Source organism: Monodon monoceros, unplaced genomic scaffold (assembly GCF_005190385.1).
Source record: "Monodon monoceros isolate NGI ecotype Baffin Bay Population unplaced genomic scaffold, NGI_Narwhal_1 Super_Scaffold_1, whole genome shotgun sequence".
NCBI classification, from domain to species: Eukaryota; Metazoa; Chordata; class Mammalia; order Artiodactyla; family Monodontidae; genus Monodon; species Monodon monoceros.
In genome coordinates this window covers 24,807-47,611 of record NW_021703765.1, presented here as the reverse complement: position 1 = coordinate 47,611, position 22,805 = coordinate 24,807, and the positions used below count along the sequence as shown (strand labels likewise).

Here is a 22,805-nt window from a genome sequence, read left to right as displayed (position 1 = left end):
CCTGAACTTCTACCTTCCTCCAATGAACTTTCATTTAGAACAACCCCTGCAGCTTCCCCATTTTCCCCATAAAAGCAGACTCCCTTTGTTCTCTGGACATGCCTGCGGTTTGCCATAGACTGCATGTCTCAAATTGCAATTTTTTTGCTGTTCCCAAACAAACCCTATTTGTTGGTACAGTAACTGCTTGTTTTAGGTTAACACCTCACACTTAACGGTTAAAGACAGAATGATTTCACCCTGAGATGAGGAACAAGAAAAGAATTTCCACTTTCACATCTACTATTTAACACTGTTCTACAGGTTCTACCAAGGGCACTTAGGGAAGACAATAAAGGACATCCAGATTGGAAAGGAAGAATTAAAAATACGTCTGTCCCCATCTGATATGTCCTTACATGTAGAAAGTCCTAAGGAATCTGGAAGAATTAATTATTAGACCTAATAGATGAGTTCAGCACGGTTGCAGGATACAGTATCAACACACAAATATAAATTTATTTCTGTACACTAGCAATGAACAATCTGAAAATGAAATTAAGAAAATTTCACTTACAATAGCATCAAAAAGGATTAAAGTATTTAGGAATAAATCTAATAAAAGAAGTGAAAGACTTGTACACTGAAAACTACAGAATAGTGTACAGAATACTGTTGAAAAATTAAAGAAGAACTAAATAGTGTGAGCACATATATGGATATCTAAAAAGGACAAAACAAAACAGCTTTTAATTCATAAAGTAAGACGACTAATACATTAACAACAATTCCCTGATGAGTTCCCATTTTGTCAAATATTTTTCTCAAAGTTATCGGCAGGTGTCTCCAGGGAGCAGATGGCTACCTATGGCATGAAAGGAAGAGGGGGGGAAGGAAAAAAGATCTTCAATGCTTATGAAGTGCAAGACTTAATACTGTTAAGATGGCAACAATCCCCAACTTGACTGCAAATTCATTTCAAGCCCTATGAAAATCCTAGCTGCCCTTTTGCAGTAACTGGCAAGCTGTTCCTAAAACTTATATGGAAATGCAAGGGACCCAGAAAATCCAAAAGATTCTTGAAAAAGAAGAACAGGGAGGACTCACACTTCTTAATTTCAAAACTTACAGACTAATGCTGGCAAAGAAGTAGACATATAATCAATATTATAGAATTGGGAGTCCAGGAAAGTAACCCTTATATTTGTGATCAATTGATTTTTGACAAGAATGCTAAGGCAATTCAGTAGTGGAAGAGAATAGTCTTTTCAACAAATGGTGCTGAGGCAATCTGATACTCACAGGCAAAACAATGAAGTTGGACTCCTACCTCATATCATATACAGCTAAACTAAAACTGGATCACAGACGTAAACGTGAGAGCTAAAATTATAAAACTCTTAGAAGAATACATAGGATTAAATTTATTACTTCACTTAGGCAATGATTTCTTCGCTATCATACTAAAAGCATAAGCAACAAAAGAATAAATTAGATAAATTGGCCTTCATCAAAACTGAAAGTGTTGTGCATCAACGAAGTGAAAAGATAATCTACAGACCGGGAGGAAAATGCTGCAAATCATATATAATGTACTTGTACCAAAAATATATAAAGACCCCTTAAAACTCAACAATGAAAAGACAAACAACCCTATTAAAATGGGCAAAGGACTTGAACAGACATTTCTCCAAAGAAGATATACACATAGCCAATAAACACATGAAAAGAGCTCAACATCGTAAGTCATTAGGAAAATGCAAATCAAAACTGTAATAAGCCACCATTTCATCCACTATGATGACTACAATCAAAGAGATAGATGACGGGGACTTGCCTGGCGGTCCAGTGGTTAAGACTCCACGTTTCCACTGCAGGGGGCATGTGTTAGATCCCTGGTCAGGGAACTAAGATCCCACATGCCATGAGGTGCAGGCAGAAAAAAAAAAGAGAGATAGATGACAATGTGTTGGTAAGAATGTGAAGGAGTCTGAACTCTCTCATACATTTCTGGTAGGAATATAAAATGTGTGTCTGTTTTGGTCATCAGTTTGGCTCCTAAAAATGTTGAACAAAGAGTTGCCATGTGGCCCAGAAATGTCACCCCCAGGTATGTACCCAAGATTAATGAACACATAAAAACTTGTACACGAATGTTCACAGCAGCATTGTTCACAACAGCCAAAGAGTGAAAAGTATCCCCATGTCCATCAACTGATGAACGGATAAACAAAAAGTGGTATATACCCTATTAGTGAATATTACTCAGCCATAATAAGGAATGAAGTATGATATACGCTGCGACAAATTTGAACCTTGAAACATTATGGTTAATGAAAGACGTCAGACACGTAAGACCATATACTGTATGATTCTATTTAAATGAAATGTACAGAATAAGCAAATTCATAAAGAAAGTAGTTTAGTGGTTTCTAGGGACTAGAAGTAGAAAGGAATTGAGAATGGCTGCTAATAGGTATGGGGTTTCTTTTCGGGGTGAAGAAAATGTTCTAAAATTAAATAATGGTAATGATTGCACAACTCTGTGAAAATACTAAAAACTACTGAATTTACACTTGAAAGGTATGAATTTTATTTCATATAAATTACAGCTTATAGAGCTGTTTTTGTAACTTCACTTCAAAGAGTAAGTTTTTTAAACCGCCAATTGAAGGCTTATTGGCGGTTGCGTTGAGAAATACGGAAACCCCGGAAGACGGTGGTGGACTGGCTGGTGCACACGGAGGCTCGGCTTTTGCCCCAGGAAATCCCAAGAGACCAAGGGTCCAAGCATCGGCTGCCAGCACGCCTCAGTTCAGAAGACGAAGGCTTACAAAGACTCAGGGAAGCCCACCCCCCGCCCCGCCGCCATTACTGCTGGCCCTTGCAGAGAACAGGATGGGAGACTTCGTCCAAGCTGGTAGGGCAAGCTTTTCCAGTTCGAATTGGTCCAACAGCGTAGAGCTGGTAGGGAAGACAGAGGGCAGGCACTCTGAACAGGGCAGAACTTGCCTCCTTCACACGCCCATCTCCACCCTGACCCCAAACTGCAGAAGGCCCTCAGTCCCTCTCATCCAATTGAGAAGCTAAAGCTCCATATGAATGACGTTTTTGGAGCCACAAGGCTCTGGCAATACAAATGTATTTTCATCATTCAATGTCGCGTGACTCCAAGGTTAGTTCATTACCATTACCATAATTATCTCTTACTTTCCAGGTTAAAAATATTAAAAATGTAAAATTTTCTTTTTCTTGATACCTAAGGATTTCTCTCTACAGTTATCCACATGTTTAAACAAATCCCTTTTGTATGGAAACATATTTAATTCAGAGCGTGAAAGGCTCATTTGGTGTGCACTGCAAGTCTTGTTAGCTGTCTTTACGCCCACAATTAAATCATAAGCTTCCCTAGTGGAAGTGCACTTCCAAGCTCCTATGCTGAGGGTCTCAGAGAGAGAGATTTGCCCAAAGCCATAGAGCTACTTGACTCCAGGCTGGAAATGAAGCCCATTTTCTGACTCTGCTCCTGTGTTCCATCTGCAGCAGTAAGCTGCTGCCACTTCAAGCCACCAAAAAGTTCATTCTTTTCACAACTGAAATCATGGTCCCAGGTTTCATCTTAAACTCGCTTAGCTACTCTTTGCTTAAAAACTCTAAAATGGCACACTTTTGATAATTAGATGCAGCTCTGGCTTAACACCATTCCCAAAGAAACTGAGTCAAGCAGCTGCCATCCTCCTGTGGTCTAACACCAAAGGCAAGGGTAGGAGAAGGATAAATGGTATTGTCTTCTCACCTAGGTCCTTTCCCACTGTTGTCTTTCTAACTAGGGAGGGCTCCTAGGGCCTGAACCCCACGTGATGTCCCTCGACGGCCCCCGGTGGGGGGCAACCAATCACCATTTCCATCAGTTGGGGGAAAGCTGTGGGAGGTAAAGGTGCACCCGTGGCTGTGTCTCTAACAGCTATATGGGGGCAGGAAACGCACCACACTGCTGTTACTTTCAAGCTGCCCCCTCCTAGACGTAGGCAGCTAAAACCCAGAGGCAAAGGGGCACTTGGTCACTCTTTGCCACAGCGTCTGAGTCAACCACCCCCAAGCCCCAGCTCACCTCCCCTTTCAGGTTGCCTTTCACAAAAAAGGGGAATTGAACTTTAAGGACAAAGGTCTGTAACTCTGAATTTCTATCCTCCTTCATCATTTCCTTAAGATACTCTGCTGTTTTTAAAAAAGCATCCTTTCCTCTCCTGCATGCAACTCACGGTAATCTTCGCCTCAGAGGCAGTCAGAAAAGCCGACCACATGTGCCTGTGAACACAGTCACTCTGGAGAAACCAGCAAGATTCATGCTGGACCGAAAAAGGGGCGGAAACGCCAAGGGCTGGTGTCTGGTATGACACTTGAGGTGCCACTGGAGCCCAGGGCTCACTGTCCTGCGGCCGTTCCAGTCCTGCCTGGGCCGGGAGGGACAGCTGACTGAGAGAGCTCTGCGCTCGGGAGAGGACGCTCCTCCAGGCTTCTTCAACATGTGTGCTTTTTAAACAATTAGGACCACACAGTTTGGTACATTTATCTTTATGGTTTGAATGGGATAGAACCATACAGCTCAAAATTCAGAAGGAATCCCAGCCATCCAGTGTCCCCTCCACAGGAGCCAATGATTTCAGTTGTAGTGCCTTCAAAAGGCATCTCCTGCATGTAAGAGCAATATCTGTGGCTTGTATCCATATTCCCTCTTTTTTAAACAGGAGCATACTGTATGCACTGGTCTACTCTATGCATTTTCCACTTATCTGCTGTACTTGAAAAACATTCTTTTACTGAATGCTTGTGGTCCTATGAGGTAGGTATCTCAAACTTGCACGTCATCTGGCTCCTGGCTTGTAAGGTGCCCACAAGGTGCCCACAGGGGCGTGATGAGGTATTGTCAGACTCACCAGGCAAGGCCAGAGGAGCCAGGCATTAAGGAGGAGTCTTTACCTGTTGAAATCTGCTTAGGAACTGAGTCACTTATAAGCTACCCCCCAAACCCCAAGCAGCCACAAACTTTCAATTACCGTATGAGCGAAAGCAGGAACCTGCCACCAGACCGTGAGGGCGGGGTCTGTCTGCTGCAGCCTAGCACGGTCCCTGCTATATGGTAGGCACTCAAATCTTTATTGAATTAATGAAATAAACCTGTGTTAACCAGCGTCAAAATAAAAGTCTATAAGCTGACATTACCGGACAAAACGGGAATGCAGCAGATGTGAGCACGGAGTCACCAAGCAGGCCCCGCGCCTCAGGCCAGCCCCGCCACATCCCAGCAACCTGAAGCTGAACGCCAGCCCACCCCTGCCCGCCACGTGTCAGCACAAAAGTGAAGACACCTTCACCAGCAAAGGCACTGTTTCAATGAATATTTGCAAAGGGGTGTGACCTGGCAGGTGTAACACACTCTGGCTGTGCCTCTGCTTCAGAGGGCACACAGCTCAACATCAAGTACCAGCTTTAGGACACAGAGGCTCAGGGGGTCTCAGACCCAGTGGCTGCCTGAAGGTGTGCCCTCCGCTAGAGACCACGCGGTGGGCACCCTGCATTTGCGGCAGGAAGGTAGACCCCGAGCCTCTAGGCCGCTCCCACCACTGCCCGGCCCACACCCTCCCTGCAGCAGAACTGACCCTAGAAAGAGGAGAACGTCCGAGAAGCATCGTTTGCTTTTGCCGCTCCCTTTCACAAGAGAGGCCCCAAGAACCACCAGGACACTTTTACAAAAGTGTCGTTTCACGTGACATGTGTCTCTTCATTCATGTGAACTCACTCCTCCAAACTACCAAGTAGGAACTTTTTTTTTTTTTGAGGTGGACCATTTTTAAAGTCTTTATTGAATTTGTTACAATATTGCTTCTGTCTTATGTTTTGGTTTTTCTGGCCTCGAAGCATGTGGATCTTAGCTCCCCGACCAGGGATAGAACCCGCACCCCCTGCACTGCAAGGCGAAGGCTTAACCACTGGACCGCCAGGGAAGTCCCCCAAGGAGGAACTTATTCATTGAAAAAATATTTTCATGAGCTGGACTTTATAGCTTCAAAAAGAAAACTATGGTCTCCATTTTATCCCCACTGACCCTGGCATAGAGCAGGCACTCAAAGTACATCTGCTGAGTGGACAGCTAGTAATAAGGTATGGCCCCTGCTCTCACTCACGCAGAGAATATCCATGGAGAGGTTCCAAGAAGCAGGTACGACCCCTCACACTGGGGCACGTGAGTGAACAAAACAGAAAAAATGTCTGCCCTCATGAGACTTACATACTAGTGGGGAGGACAGACAGCAAACAGTAAAAATAGTGAATAAGCAGATCCTATAGTGTGTAGGAAAGTGGTAAGTGCCATGGGGAGAAGGAGAGAATGTAAGGAGATGGGCTGATGGAAGCCACGTGTTTTCCATAACCTGCTGGAAGCTACATAGGAGCACAGACCATGGCAGCTCAAAGGCCTGCTGGATCCCTTCCACAGGGCCTGGACAGGTCGCCCTGGCGCTACAGCTCTCTGGGCTTCAGTTATCCCAACTGTAGGATGCGGCTACCTTAAGGTTTTATGCACACAGAGCAGGTTAGCTGCTTCTGACCACTGTAACAATTTAACCATTACTGTGAAAGCAGTACTTTCCTTCAAAAATCTTCAGGGCTAGACTCTTCCCAGTGATCCTGAGACTCTGCCCTAATCTTGAGGGACCAAGGAGGATGCTAGATGCTAAATCTTCTCATTCCAATCCCCACTGACTGCTCCCTGGCAGCGGCCTGGGGCTGAAGCACCCAGGATTCCTCAGCTCATTTTCCTATTGTAAAATGTGTTTCTCTTGAAGATACCTGAGGGTTATCCAGGGGGCTACTATGTTCTTCCACACACGAACGACCCCTTATAAGTAAAGGCTGTCTTACAACGCAGACTTCAAACGATGCATACACGTTACCCAGCCTTCTCACTGCAGGAAGCGACCCAGCCCAGCACCCTGGATCCTGCGGTAGAGGCTCCGCCCCCAGGCGACCCCACCCCGGGGCACCACCCCATACCAAGGCCACCACCCCCGGCCCCTCAGGTGAGAGCAATCACAGGAAGAGAAGCACAGGTAGATTCTGATAGAAAATCTTCATCAAAATACGGTGAAAAACGGAAACTGTAAAAGCTCGTCAAACAGATGAAGCACGCGCGCAGGATGAAATACGATGAAGCCAACAGAGGTGCTGTTTTAGCGCTCAAGGAAGTCTTTACAATATGGAAAGTGAAAGAAAACACAACCCAACGGTAAATCCACAGTGTGATCCCAATCAGGTTGAAAATTACTTGGGTGCAACACAGAACAAAGCAGCAAGGCCCCACCCCGGGCCTGGGACTCCTGCCTAAGCCAAGAGCCCAGGGAGCTGTGTACACCTGGCCCACCTTTGGCCAGTGAAACCGGGCTCTCTGGGCTGGGCCCAGGCACAGGGAATCAGAATCTGCATTCTAACAAGATTCCCAGTGACCCAGGTGCACACTAAAGTCTCAAAAGCAGTGTCATAAACATCCCAGTAAGCATCTTGCCAGTAACCACTATGGGCTACTTTTTTTTTTTTTTGCGGTACGCGGGCCTCTCACTGCTGTGGCCTCTCCCGTTGCGGAACACAGGCTCCAGACGCGCAGGCTCAGCGGCTATGGCTCACGGGCCCAGCCGCTCCGCGGCATGTGGGATCCTCCCGGACCGGGGCACGAACCCGTGTCCCCTGCATCGGCAGGCGGACTCTCAACCACTGCTGCACCAGGGAAGCCCTGGGCTACTTTTTAGTACTCATTCATTCATTCAACAAGATTTCACTGAATGCCCAATACGGGCCAGGCCCTGCGCCAGTGATGAGCGTCTTCGTGAGGCTGATGGTTTAGCTTGAAAGCCCAACACTGAGACGCTGAACAGTAATCACATGTGCAAATGTGTAATGACAAACTGAGAAACGTAAACGAAGAAGTGGCATGACACAGGCCCTGGTTTAAACTGTGCGCACGAGGAAAGCAACAAGCAGATGGAGAAGGGGCTGCAGCACATCACCCACATGTGGCCCGAAGGAGCTCCCAACAGCCCAGGCACCGGGGGGCAGGACCTCACTGTGTGCACGAGGAGGCTGCCGGGGCAGCCCTGTGGGCTGTGACCTATGTCCTGCTCTCCATCGGGGTGGGTCCTGGAGTCACAATCAACACGACATTCCAACCATAAAAGATCTCAGGAGCGTACATTCGTAGGGTAAACGCCAGCACCTCGGGACCATTTCAGGACAGGGCCAAGGAACATGTGTACACAGCATGCCACGTGGAAAACTGTGGAGAGACCTCCATTTATGGGATGATCAGGTAGCACAGGCTGTCGTCCTAACGAGGCATCTGTCAGAGCGTGGGACCTGCCATGGGATGACCTCCTGGGCTGACACGCTGGGACAGTTTAAAATCGGGCCACAGACCTGTGAGTCAGATGGGGCGGAGCCTGGCCCCTTGCTGTGCCCCGTCCACCCACCTCAATCCACAGCAATGATGGCACAGCTGTCAGCACCTGCAGAACTGCTCAGACAAGCACCAATTCCTGCATGAGGCTGCCAGACAGCTGCTGGGGACTGAGAACCCACTGCACTTGTGGTCACCTCTACGAGCCCCACGTGTGCTCCAGACAGGTGGGCACACACTCCTCTGCTCATGAATGCGTGGCCGGCACCCGTGGACCCAGTACTGCTAAATGTAGCGGTGGGGCAGGGTTGAGAGTGGAGGAGAGATTTAGGAATATGGCCTGTGGTCCCTGCCTGGCAGGGGTTTCCACGGTGGTAGAGGAGGTGTGGTGGGCGCCAAGCTTTGCGTGCATGCTCTACGTGATCCTGACGGCGACCCTGAGGTGTCACTGTTCCCATTTTACAGACCAGGAGACTGAGGCCTGGAAGGATTCCATAACAGTGCACGGGTACAAGGCTAGTAAATGAAGGAACTGAGGCTAATACAGGGGAGAATTTAGACAAGACCTAAAGAGCGCCCATGGTGTGGGTGAGAATTCCAAGGGACAGGGACGCCCTACGTGGGAAGGGACGGCACCCAGACCAGCTGACAGCGTGGACAAAGGGGGGCCATGGTGGGGTTAGCAGCATGAACCCGAGTCGGGCTGCTCTAGAAGCTGGGGGTAAACATGCAGGGAGACCCTGGTGTTGAGGTGGGGCTGGCGGACTGGAAGGTCCACCTGGGCCAGAGTGTGGAGGCAAATGCCAGGGTGCTCATCTGTCTTTGTCTTCACAGAACTTTCCTGGAACAGAAATCCGCTCAGGCAGAGGACTGGAGCCCCAGCCTGAGTGGGGAGGCAAGGTCACATTTGGACATGAGCTCAGGGTGCATGGAAAACCGTTAGTGTCCAGGGAGGGGATGAGCTGAGGCGGGACGCTGCCTGGGCCAGTGGTAGCTTATCACACAAAAGGCAGAGTCACCAAGAGCGAAGGCTCTGGACCAGTGTACTAGGTTCAAAGTCCTGACTCACGTTGACTGGCTGGGTGACTCGATAATTTCAACTTCTCCAAGCCTATCTCCTCCTTTGTAAAAGAGGGACAAAGCATATCCCTCGTAGGGTTGTTGTGAGAACTGAATACACATCCATGTGCTGCTCGGAGTGAGATTCCAGCAAACAGCAGCTAGTCACCAGCTCGCACTCGATCAGCTTTGCTCCCGGAGCTTTTGCTCTTCTTGGCCAAGCACGCGTGGAGAAGTTTTGCACTGAGCTAGACCTTCCACACGCATTCCCAGGGCTGTACTGAGCCCTTCTCAAAGCATCAGACTTGCCAGCATCATAAAGTGAGACCTTTTGCCGGTGTGGGTTTATAAATGACAGAGCAGGAAGCTCGCGGGCCCCCAACAGCAGCGTTCCCTCCTTCAGCTGAGCCACCTTCCTAATTTCTGAATGCGAGTCACGGCTTCCATAGGCCCTGTCCCTTCCGCCACTGGCAGGCAGTTGTTGTTCAGGGCATTTTTCACAGTGAAACCACCTTTTTATAACTCTGTGAGAGAAAAGCTGTGCTCAGGAGTGTGACCCTAACCCCGATCTCTGGATGGGGACTCAGAGCTAAGCTGAGCAGGCGCTGCCCACCCCCAGCCTTGCAATCCAAGGGGCCTCCACTGAGTCACATGTCCAGTGCGCTAGGGACCTGGGAGGTCACCGCTAACACTGACCACAGTTGCAAAGAGCCTCTGCAGTGCTACAGAGGAAAAGGCTCTCCCTGTACCCTCCCCATCTCCCTCCAATCAGACTGTACACAGGCCAGAGCTCGTGGGGCTGCCGAGGAGAGGGGATTTCACAGGATGCAGGAGGGATATTTAAGAAGCAGTGCAGCCCTGAGCTGGTGTCCAAGAGGTGCTGGGGAGGAAGGTGGAGAGACACATGCTGTGACTTCAGAGCACGTCTGGACCAGGTAGGTGTTGTCTGTCTTCCATGAGGTGGAACCAGGGGATAATAACTAGATGGGAAGCAGGATGGCACAGCAATTGAGGGTTTAAGATCTGATTCTGCCACTTGGCTGGGGCCTTGGCTGGGCGAGCTAACAGCCTGGTCAAGACCCCAGGTCCTCCCCTCTACAGCCCATGTATAAGGTGTCATGAGCGTCAAGGAAAACATCTGTGACGAGCACCCGGCAGAAGGGCCGGCAGGAAGCTGGTACACAGCCGATGCTCCAAGAAGGGAAGCTGCAACCGTGAGACGCCACTGAAACTGACTAGAGAAGGTCACACCTGCCTGGACTCTCCTCCAGGTGAGGTGACCTGGGTGGCAACTGCTCCCACCAGTCTGGACCTAGCTCCTAGGGCAGGGAGGGAGCCCAGAGACTGTGCGTTCCCCAGAACCTCACTCCAGGAAGGACTGCAGGGCAACCCCGATAGCACATGCTTGCTCACTCTCAAGGGCTGGTCCCTGCGGATCCTCGGCCTGGCGGTGTCCAGAGTCTGTGACCCACCACCGGGTGGGCTGAGAGGAGGCACCACTGATCAGCAGTGCGGTCGCATTCCTGGGAAACTGCTCCCAGTTCGGGGCGGCGGTGCACAGGACCGGTGACTCCGAGCTCGAGCCGAGCAGGGACAAAGCTGCTCCAGGGCAGCTCCTCTCCGGAGAACCCTCGACACACTGCTTCCCACAGGAGCGTCCAGACGTACGGGCTTCTGCATCCCCTTCCAGGCCAAAGGAGCACGTTCCTGTGAAATCTGGGTGCCCCGCTCGTCCTGCGCCTGTAGCTGCTGCCAGGAGCCAGGGGCCGCCTCCTCCTCTGTGCGAAGGACCTTCGTGCAGGCAGAGCAGTTTGCCCCACAGCAGCAGCCCGTCATCATTCCAGGCCAGCGAGGGAAGTAAGGGCAGGGCTTGTGGGTGGGGAAGCTGTCGCTCAGGCCCCCAAGCGTGGAGAACAGGACGCGAACATTCCTTTAGTCTCCCAGTTCCTCTAGCATAGCTGACCATGGAAAGACAGCCGCTTAATGGTCCTCACAGTTATTTTCCACAGCCCTTAACCAGGGACCCCAGGGTCCTTCCATGGCAACACGCACCCCCAAAGGAGGCCGTCGGGGGGGCTTTCTGCCTCTGTGCATCAGTGCCCCACGTCCTGTCTCGGAAGCAAAGGCACAGAGAGATCTGCTCTGTAGACTGACGGACATACAATCCAGCTTTCGACAGGCACACTCACGCCGTGAAACGGAAAATGAACATGCCGGATCACTAGGCAGGACTTTCAGGGAGAGCAAAGAAATTCCCGAAGGCAAAGGGTGCGGCTCACCAACATCCTCAGGTGTGCGAGTGGTGAGCTGCAGGACGACACAGGGACACCCCTAGGTGAAGGCCACGTGAAGCTCCTGGCTCCACAGCCCGCCACGGTCAAGGCCGCCGTGGGGGTCTTCGTTCCGCGTGGGAAACTCAGACAGTTTTCAAAAGGACAACTGTGCACCGTCACCAAAGAGACTGTGGCAGAGGTAGAGAACAAGCGTACGGACACCAAGGGGGGAAGTGGCGGGGGGGGGGGGCGGCGGTGGGCTGAACTGGGAGATTGGGATTGACATGTACACACTGATGTGTATGAAACAGATGACTAATAAGAACCTGCTGTATAAAAAATAAATAAAATAAAATTCAAAGAAAGAAAGAGACCGTGGCACGAGCTGTCCTGGACCCGTCAAGCAGCACCAGGCCCGTCCTTGTTCATGTCGTGTCTCAGTTTCTCCCCGAGCACCTGGCCCACCAGAAGGGCCCACGCCAGGTAGTACGGGGTAAAGCGGGGCAGAGGAAGGCAGGACAGAAGCAACTCAAACTGCAGAATTAAATGAAAGACCGGGGCGGGGGGGGGGGGGCTTCCCTGGCAGGCCAGTCCTGGCAGGACTCCACGCTCCCGATGCAGGGGGCCCGGGTTCCATCCCTGGTCGGGGAACTAGATCCCGCGTGCGTGCCGCATCTCAGAGCCTGCGTGCCACAACTGAGAGTCTGTGTGCTGCATCTCAGAGCCTGCATGCCACAACTGACAGTCTGCGTGTCGCATCTCAGAGCCTGCGTGCCACAACTGACAGTCTGCATGCTGCATCTCAGAGTCTGCGTCCTGCTACTAAAGATCCCGCGCTCTGCAACTAAGACCTGGCACAACCCAAATAAATAAATACATAAATATTTTTTAAAATAAATAAAGGAAGGACTAGGAAGGCCCTTCAATTCTGTAAGACAAATTCCTCATTTGTTTGGATTCAGTAATCAACAACCTATTAATAAGCTGTGGCTCAAGGCCTTCGGGAACTCCTTAACCCTCAGAACCCTACAACAGCTGCTCCACCCAAATCCACCCAAGTCCAGGGTCGGAGCCCGCACACCTGACGCTCCAGAAGAGCCACAGTGGGCTGTGCGCTAGCCTGACCAGGGCCTCCGCCAACCAGCCCCCAGCAGCATCGAGAACGGCTAGTGAAACTCACAAGCACGCTGAAGGGGAGCTCACAGGAGGCTTTGGCTGCCTGGACCTCCAGCAACACAGACGGATGCATAAGAATACTTTTTTTTTAACATCTTTATTGGAGTATAATTGCTTTACAATGGTGTGTTAGTTTCTGCTGTATAACAAAGTGAATCAGTTATACATATACATATGTTCCCATATCCCCTCCCTCTTGCGTCTCCCTCCCTCCCACCCTCCCTATCCCACCCCTCCAGGTGGTCACAAAGCACCGAGCTGATCTCCCTGTGCTGTGGCTGCTTCCCACTAGCTATCTATTTTACATTTGGTAGTGTATATATGTGCATGCCACTCTCTCACTTCGTCCCAGCTTACCCTTCCCCCTCCCCGTATCCTCAAGTCCATTCTCTACGTCTGCGTCTTTATTCCTGTCCTGCCCCTAGGTTCTTCAGAACCATTTTTTCTTAGATTCCATATATATGTGTTAGCATACGGTATTTGTTTTTCTCTTTCTGACTTACTTCACTCTGTATGACAGTCTCTAGGTCCATCCACCTCAATACAAATAACTTAATTTTGTTTCTTTTTATGGCTGAGTAAAATTCCATTGTATATATATACACATCTTCTGCACAAAGGAATACTTTAAATCCATAAAAAACAGATCTCTGGATGCACACAACACGGATGGACCCTGCGGACACAGACTGCATTGTGACATCGCGCCTGACAACCAGCACGCTCATCTTTGGTGACAGAGACCCTGCTGGTGGTTACACTGGGGATGGGGGCTGACTATACAGCGCACGAAGGCACTTCCTGAAAGCCGAAATGTCCCACACTGTGTGTGCACAGTGCTCACCGGGTGTGCAAACATGTAAAATTTCATCAAGCCACACGCCTGAGATTAGTGTACTTCACTGTCACACACACCGCACTCCACACAGGAGATTCCCTGGTGTGAGGCGGGGTTGGAACAGTTTCCTGAAAAGGCAGCTGTTTCAGCCTTGAGGCATGGCAGAGCTTCCTGCATAAGTGTAGGAGAGGATCAGGTTGCAGACGGTCAGCCCGTGGACCTGGGGTGGGTGACAAACTAAGAATTTAACAGGGATGGGCCATGCAGGAGGCTCCTTAAGCGGCAAAAGCTTTTTTTTTACTTCCCTCAAGTAAAAAGCTACACATATACCCCAAAATACAGAGCACATGCTCTGGCTGGGGATGGTGAGAGGAGCCCATCCGCTTGGTCTCCTCTACCAGCAAGCATTTTTGCAGAGCCCCAGAGGAACACAGTCTTGGCGAGCCGGAGAGACGGATGGTGGGGTGCGGGACACATATCCCTGGACCCCAGGAACCTGGCAAGCACTGAACTTAGGGGACAGGGAAAGGAGGCATCGAAGGTAACTGCTGTCCCAGCTGTAACAGTGAGAGCCCTGTCCTGCTACCCCTAACCTATGGGTAACACAGGGCTGCCCAGGCGCTCTGGCAGAGGAAGCAGGTAGGGCCAGTGGGGTTTACAGGGAAGAGGGGTGGGCAGCACTCGTGGAGATGCACAGGAGCTGGTTCTGACGACATGCCCCGAGCTGGGCCCCTGCAGCTCTCAGCCTACAATTTACCACTAAGGAAATAAGGAGACACTAACAACAGCAGCGGTGTCCACGTGGACTTTTAAATCAGCTTCCTTTGAACTTCCAAATTTTCTCTTCTTTGTTCAGCTCATCTGCTACCCCGTTCTCTCCCTTCCCCTCCGGGGCACTAGCAGGCAGATGACAAGGCCCCTGACCCCTCTCAGAGATGCCCTGGGAATAAGTCAATTGGTGAATCCAGCTTTGGTCACCTGCCCCAAAAAGCAGTTCTTTTTGCAAGTACCCTGACAGACCACTTCTGAACTAGCAGCTATCAGGAAAATCATCTGATTTCAACTCAACTAACATTTATTGGGCACCTACTGCATGCAAAGCACTGCTTGTCACATTTTAGCCGCTGAATGTTTTCCTTGGAGCGTGCTACTGAGAAAGGTAGCACAGGGAGAGAGCTAGAGTCCCCAGATGCGTACAAGTGGGGACCAGAGCCCAGCTGCTTCTGGAAGCAAGGAGGGGAGAAGATGCTCTGACTCATCTCAAAGCAACCCGTGGGGGCACCGCTGTTGCTGACGCCAACCCGTGGGGGCACCACTGTTGCTGACGCCAGAGAAGATAAGAGCAGCTCCTGGATGCCCGAGCACCGACTGCTCTTGCTATGTGGGCAAGACAGCCAGGATGCACCGGAAACCTCTGGTCTCAAGGTGTGAAACTGTGGATTTGGTGATACTTCGGATATCAGAATGAAGGACCCCCGCATCCACCCACTCCGATATGCCCATCAGTGACTGATCCTTCACTGGATCATACGTTTTTAAGGTGAGGATACTGGCTGTCTTGGTTACCTTTGTACCGCAGCACGAACCCCACACCTGTCACACTGTAGTTGCTCAGTAAATGAATACATCAATGGATGACAGGCTTTTAAGAATGACTACTGAACACTGGACTTCCCTCAAGGCCACACGGCTAGAAACTGCTCCCGGATGGAAGAAAAGTAGAGCTTCCTCCCCGCAAAGCACTAGGCCTAACCCTTCCAAACTCCAGATCCAGACAGCCCGAGAGGGACTGCCTCATTCTACACGGGGTGAGCTGTGAACACCTGCGTCAGTATCCGGACCTGGACTTGAGGGCTTGTCAGAGGGAGAGGGGCAGCAGTCCTCCTCCAACAGGGCCACAGACCGTTCATGGTAAAGAGCATGGGGTCTGGAGCCGAACTGCCTGAGCTCCCTGACCTGGGCCAGGTTAGTGGAGCCACCTTGACTTTTCAGTGCTCTCTTGTGTAAGGGAGGCTATAACAGAGCCCATCTGGCAAGGCTGTGATGGGGATTAATGAATTATTATTTGCAATGTATTTAGAATATATATGTATGTGGTTAACCAAATATTAAGAAATACTTCTGAATGCAACCTACACACAGAGCGCAGCATCCAGCCTGGACCATCTCTATACCCCTAGTGTGTTCAGGGCAGCCTCAGAGGAGGGCTACCAGGTGTGTGTTGGGGCTAGAAAGGGGCACAGCACCTCACGTTGCTCCCCAGGTTCACAGCTGAGGAGAAATCTGCCGATAGGAAGTAGGGAGCCTATAAACATGGAAACAGCTAGTTGACCAAATGCAACTCGCAGACCCCTGAGGCCCCTTTCACAGACGCCTCTGCCATCGTCATTCCAAGCTCCTTCCTTGCTTGCCTCTAAAAGTCCAGGAGGCCCCTTCATGGGAAAGGGGCAGGATGCCTCTCTATTTTCGCCGATTCAGGATGTGATTCACAAACATTAGAGCTTCTGACACCTAGAAGCAACCTTGAATGGTTGCATCTCCCAGGCCCTGACACTCCTTTCCTTCCCTAAAATTGGAAGAGCCCTCTATCTGAAATGTCATGGGTCCTAGGAAAGGGCTTGAACCCCTGCTAACTGGGGTGCCCCTAGGAACGCCCATAGGGCTTTCTGCTGCTCACGGGTCGCAGACCCACAGGAGGTGGGCTGCAACACCATCCATGCCCACCAGACTGACACTCCCCACCTGGGTCCCTAATGAGAGTCTCCTCTAGATGCAACTTCCCAAATCAAGTTACCGAACCTGTTTAAACACAGACATGCACGGATACAACAAAACCGGAATCTTAAAAGGGTGTAGCCAAACACAGAGGTGAGTCAAACTGTGTCAGGCGGTTCTCAACTGGCCCACAGGAGACAAGTGCCCAGCCACCCCATGGGGAGGGCCTGGCCCAGGCTCCAGCCCCCAGATGGAAGGGCATGGCCAGGCAGCCGACAACCTCAGCAGGGACAAGATCTGGGACCACAGGGAACACTGTCACCTAGCACCATCTGCACTGACTGGAAAATCTCCTGGGACAAGCAGCTCCATCACTCAGTAGAAAATAAGAACACTAATGAAAAGAAAAGAAGGGTGGAAGGAAACAGGCAGCTAAAAATAGACATAAAATAGCTAACAAATATAAGAATTTTCTATTCACTAATAACCCAAGAATACAAATTAAATGGGGATAGAATAAGAAAATACCCAGGACTGGAGGGAGGGAGAGGGCTAGACATGCAACAAGGTACACATGTATAGAAGAGACTTTCTAGAAGGAAATTCAGCAATATGTACTCAAAGCCTTAAAAATGTGCAGACTTTTCACTTAGTAATTTCACTTCTAGGAATCTGTCCTAAAGACATAATAAAATTTCTGCATTGAATTAAGGGAATCAGTACTCTTTGTATACTTTTTATGATATACATTCTATATGTACTCTTTATATAAAGATTTAAATGCAAAGTTGCTATTCACAGCATTGTTTATTCTAGGACAAAACAGGAAGTAACCCAATAGGATATTAGTTAGATTAATTATGGTTTACACATAAGATGGAATACTACGTAGTCATTTCAAAAATATGTTTTCTAAAATTATTAATGACATGAGAAAACACTTAACACTTCACTGTTAAGTTCAAGGCGGAAACTTGAAGGCTACAGAATAATATACCTATAAAATATGACTCTGATTCTGTAAAACAAAGACATCTGCATGTATACATGCATATATAAAGGGTCAGAAGGACATGCGACCACACTTTGGATGTGAGAATTACCCCCTTGTGCCTGTTATGGTTTCTACATTTTCTACAATGATAATGTATTTGTTTAGAATGCAGAAAAGTCTCCAACATTATCTAAACCAAGCAGCCAAAACTGGATTAAAACCTTTAGAGGTGTTACTCTCCCCTCACACAATGAACACAACAAGCCATGGGGGTGTAAACACAGTCCTGGGTTCCTGTCACCAGCACCGTGACAAAGGCCATAAGATGAGAGAAACACGGGGAAGGGGTCAGAGGATGCAGAAGGCTTGGCCTGGTGAAGACATAAGATGAGCCTTGTAGGAGAGGGTGGTCAGGATAGGGCAGATTCTTCGAGAAAACATTTCAGGTGGGGGGAAAGCCACATAAACGGGACCCAGAGGCTGAAGAGAACCGGATGAGGCCTGAGGGGTAAGGAAACCGGGACAACACGGGCCTCATTTAACACAGGGGCCTCCAGCCAGAGGGTGAGGGCTCAGTGAACAGCAGCTTGCGGACATGGGTAGCTGTGCTCCTCTAGGCTTTTCAGGCCTGTGGCTCGCAATGGCCCCGGGCGGTCTTCTGCCTTCTCCTCAAACAAGTCATCCCCAATTACTCTGCCCCTGCAGACCCCTCCCCCAGCACTGGCCTTCCTGCTGCCCCTCTGATGGGCCAAGACTTGCTCCCCTCGGCCTGAAACATGCTCCCGCAGACAGCTGCACAGCCCCTCCCCACTGCAGGTCGTACAGGGAGAGAGGAAAAAGAGTGAGTGTGAAATGGCGGCCCCATGAACCAGAACTGGGGAGTCAGAAGTGCGTGCACCTAGAGGGGTGGGATAGGGAAGGTGGGAGGGAGACACAGAGGGAGGGGATATGGGGATATATGCATACATACAGCTGATTCACTTTGTTATAAGGCAGAAACTAACACACCATTGTAAAGCAATTATACTCCAAAGTGCAGAGAAATGCAGCTGGTGGGGAGAGAAATAGATGCATCACAGGTATTAAAACAGAAATGCTGGGGGAGAGCCAGGGGCTATACGATGGGGAAGACTCACCAGGTCAAGATAATGTCTCTGCCTCCAAGGCTTTGGGAACTGACCAGCTGTGGCAGATGGCTAATGCCAAAAATTATGAGAGGATCAGATTTTCAGACCTGATATCCTGAAATGCCACAGAATCTTGACCTGCAGTGCTTAACTCTTACAATTGTGGGTGCTCTGCGGTTTAAAAGTACTTCACATTCATTACCTCATTTGATCCTGGGGGGCTAGCGGAATAGGTACAATGACCATTTTACAGATGAAATAACTAAGGCTCAGAACAGTTAAATAACTTGTGAAAACTCCAAAGGGTAGGTGGCAGAACCGGCCGGACTCAGCTCCCGAGCACCACTTTCTCCACATACAAACCCAGGTGTTACGGTGCTACCTTTAGATGGTGGAAAGACATCGCTGTCGTAACGTCTGGCCTCCCATATTTTGACATCAGCAGCTGGACTAACGCTCCCTGCACAGATGGACTCCATGCGTGCAAGTATTCACTACCAAGTGGGTGGGTGGGAGGGCGTGTACAGACGCACGAGCCACGTGGACCCTCTGGACAAACAGTAAGGCAAGCCCCCTCTTCCAAAAGGGCGGGGGTCAGTCGTGGTGCTGTGTGTATAACCAGCCAGACCAGCAGGGCCCAGGCTGGTGTGGCCTGCCAGGGGTGCTCCCAAATTCAACCAAAACTCTCGCTCTGCCACTCACCCCCGGTGGAGCATTCAATGCATCTGAACTTGAACCCAGGCTTGGGCCATGGGGCAGTGCCCCTTCTTCACTGGGGAGTCAAGAAGGTGGGGCAGCCTGAGGCAACCCGCTGGGCCACTCGAACGCCCACAGCCCCCAGTTCCCCAGGAGAGGCAATGGCAGACGCCTACTCTCCAGTCCCCAGGGGTCCTCACAGTGTCCACAGTGCAGAACTGCAAGATAAGGCCTGGTGAGGGCATTTCCTCCAGGGCTGTCCCTCTGGACGGACCCTCTGGAGTTGAATCTGGTCAGGCAGCTGCAAGCCGCCCGTGGCTACTGAGCACAGGGAATGTGGCCAGTGAGACTCAGGAACAGCATGCGATGTTAATCACTTAGAACCAAACTGCCACTGTGAAAGGGCAGCAGGAGGTACCCTTGCGTTCGAAGTGGTCTGTGTTGTGACCGCGCTGGGTCTCAGGAATGAGCATACGACAAAAGTGTGTGACCCAAAAACACCCCGTGAACAAGTCTGATGAGGTCCTGGATGCGACACTGTGATACAAGATGTTACCTTTGGGGAAGTCTCTGTATTCTTTTCCACAACTGCGTGTTAATCTATGATGATCTCAAAATAAACAGTTAAAACGAAACACCACACGGGCTCAGTGGCTATTGCAGGCGACAATGAGCTCCACAAAGCCACCTTCCCACTGAGTTGAAGAAACGTCAATTATTTGGGGCTCCCACTCACGCCTGTCGGTTCTTCTCCCCCACGCAACTCACAGCGGGCACTTCTGATTCCGGGGATGTGGGCACTCTGGGGCTAAAAGCGGGGAGGAGTGCGGGGCGAGGGTCCCAGAATTAGCACACGGGGTAGTTAGAGATAAGGGGTTCCTAAAAAGACTGTCCAACAAGATGGTGATGAAATGCCGCAACTCACTGCAGTGGGCTTCCCGCAGAGAATCCCCCATCCTCGGAGGAAGCCCCGGAACTCCTACGCCAAAGCACCCCCCTTGGCCGGTAGGGGCAACCCAGGCAGGGGGCCGCCGGGTTCGTCTTCCCGGACCGGGGCACACACGCCCCGCGACCCAAGCGTGCGCAGAGTTGGAGGTCAGAGCCCACCCTCGGGTCCGGCCCCCTCCCACCAACCACTCAGTTGCCTCCGCCTTGCTTGACCGAGGCGGGGGGCGCGCAGAGAACGGGCGACAGCCGGATCCCAGGCAGCGGTAAGCTGGGCCCCCTCCCTCCAGGACCCTGAACAACTGCAACTCCTCCTCTGCCGCGGGGTCCACCACTGAGACCCTCGCAGACAAAAGCGTCTGCCGCGAAGTAGCCGCCCCCGCAAAGGGCAGAAGCGCCAGATCCTATCAGCCAATTACCCAAACGCGCACAGCAACCCGCAAGTTCGGGCACGCTGGGGCCGGGGCGCGGGCAGCGGGAGGGGCCGCCGGCCCGGCGCGCCCGGGCAGTCTGGGCCTGGGGCGCGCCGGGAGGCTGAGGGACTGGTACAGAGGGCCGGACCGGGGGCTGGGGGTCCGGTCCGGGAATCGGGGACCGGCTGCCCGTCTCCCCTCACCGATTCCGAGACTCCTCCGCAATGAAGGAGGCGGCGCGGCCAGGGCCCTCCCCTGGCCCGGGCCCCCGAGGCCCCTCCACGGCCCCGAATCCGAGCAGCCCCTGGGTCGCCCCGGAAATGTCGCCCCTCCACCGTGCGGCGCGCCGGGTCGCCGCCAGCTTGTGGAACAAAAGAGCCGCTCTCGCGAAGGGTCAGGCGGCCGCGCGGCCCTCCGAGCGCCGGGGCTCCAGCTGAACCCTATCGGGCTGCCGGGCTTTGTGCGCGCGCAGGGGCGGGAAGGATCGCGGGACCCCTGCACATCCCACGGACGGCGCCGCGTTCCAAAGTTGGCGCCGCTCCGTCTCGCACCTCCCAGTCCCCTTCGGGGTGCCCATTCATTCGCGGGGGTGGGGGGCGCAGACCGCCGGCCCCCGGCTCACCTTGCTCTTGACTTCCACCGCGCTGCAGTCGTAGAAGCGCAGGGTCTGAGACTTGTGGAAACTCCGGTTCATGGTTCCGGCCCCGCTTAGCCTCGTCTTCGCCCTCGCTCCTCGCTACGGGGGCTGCAGAAGGACCCTGGGTGCAATACCCGCCGCCGCGGCCCCGACCCCGGCCCGCGCTCGCTCGGCCGCGGGGCAGCTCGAGTGCAGCGGCCCGAGCTGGGCTGGCCGCGCGCCTTGGGCACTCCAGGGGCCGCGCGCGGGAGGAGCAGGGGAAGCCGGCGCGCGCCGCCCCGAGGACCCGCCCCCCGAGCCCCTAGAACCTACGTCCCGCCCCGAGCCCAGAGTATCCGCCACCAATCCCCGCCCCGCGCCCAGAGCATCCGCCGCCAATCCCCGCCCCGTACCCAGAGAACCCGGCCCCACGCCCCGCCCCGCGCGCCGACGACCTGCCCCGCGTCGCCAGCACTCGTACCCCGAGGACACGCCCGGAGCTCGGAGTGCACGCCCTCACGAGCCCCAAGGGCCCACGTCCTGCTCCGCGCCCCGTGGATCAGTCGCCTGTCCCCGCCCCGCGTCCCGAGGACCTGTTCCCCGAGGACGCGCCCCACGCCGAGAAAACCGGCTCACGTTCCCGAGGACCCGCCCCACGAGCCTCAAGGCCCAGACTCACGCCCTGAGGATCCACCTCCCGAGTCTGGAGGACACGCCCCCTGCCCCCGAGGACTCACCCAACGCCCCGCCCAGGGCTCGCCGACCCGGCCCCCCGAACCCGCCGTCAATCCCCGCCCTGTGCCCTGAAGACCCTCCCCCAGCCCCGCCCCGCGGGCCCGCCCCCAAAGACGCCGCGACGGGGTAGGTGCGTGCTCCAGTCCGCAAAATCAAGAGCGGGGAAGAGACGCCGCGCTGACCCACGCGGGGCGCCTCATTCCCACCTCGGCGCCCACGCTTTTTCTCCCTTGCTCGCTCCCGCCAAGATTTTGTTTGCCTCCACCCGTCGGCCAGGGAAGGGGGCTGATCTGGGGTGATCTTTAACGTTGTCTTGGATAATAGGGGAATCATCGGAGGCGTGACGCCCTTGGGTTCACGTGTCCGTAGGAGCTGCCAGGTGGTAGATAGTCTGGGCGAAGGTTCTGCCGGAGGCAAACTCCTAAGGCATAATCCAGCATAGGCCGAAGTAAAGGGATAGGGAAGGGTCAGAAGCATCGTATAGGCCCGTCTGATGAGAAGGAAGACTTCTGCCAAGGCTGGTAGAAAAAAGAACATGTTAGGAGAAAGAGGTCATCAGTTGTTAGCAATGACATGAGTACTTATTATCTAGAGAGCTGGGGAGGCGGGGCTGCCAAAACCAACATCCTCGCTCTTGAGGAATTTGTAATGAAGTTAAGAACACAGGGCAAATAGGTGTTTCAAAATTATTATAAAGTATACTATACGAGTTTACAATCCAATTTTAGTTTATTATATAATTTTTCTTAGTGTAAATTCATAGGAGGAAAAGGAAGAGGAAATACAAACATGC

At 51.9% G+C, this 22,805-nt stretch overlaps 1 protein-coding gene across 1 annotated transcript in view; it reads right to left on the bottom strand.

Annotated features, from left to right (window-relative positions):
- PARD6G (par-6 family cell polarity regulator gamma) overlaps nt 1-21,483 on the bottom strand; it is a 105,799-nt gene extending 84,316 nt beyond the window's left edge. Inside the window, exon 1 of the mRNA XM_029221339.1 lies at nt 21,284-21,483. Within this exon, the coding sequence (XP_029077172.1) occupies nt 21,284-21,355 (72 nt within the window). The 5' untranslated portion in view covers nt 21,356-21,483. The remainder of the gene's footprint in view (nt 1-21,283) is intronic.
- Between the last annotated feature and the right edge of the window lie 1,322 nt (nt 21,484-22,805).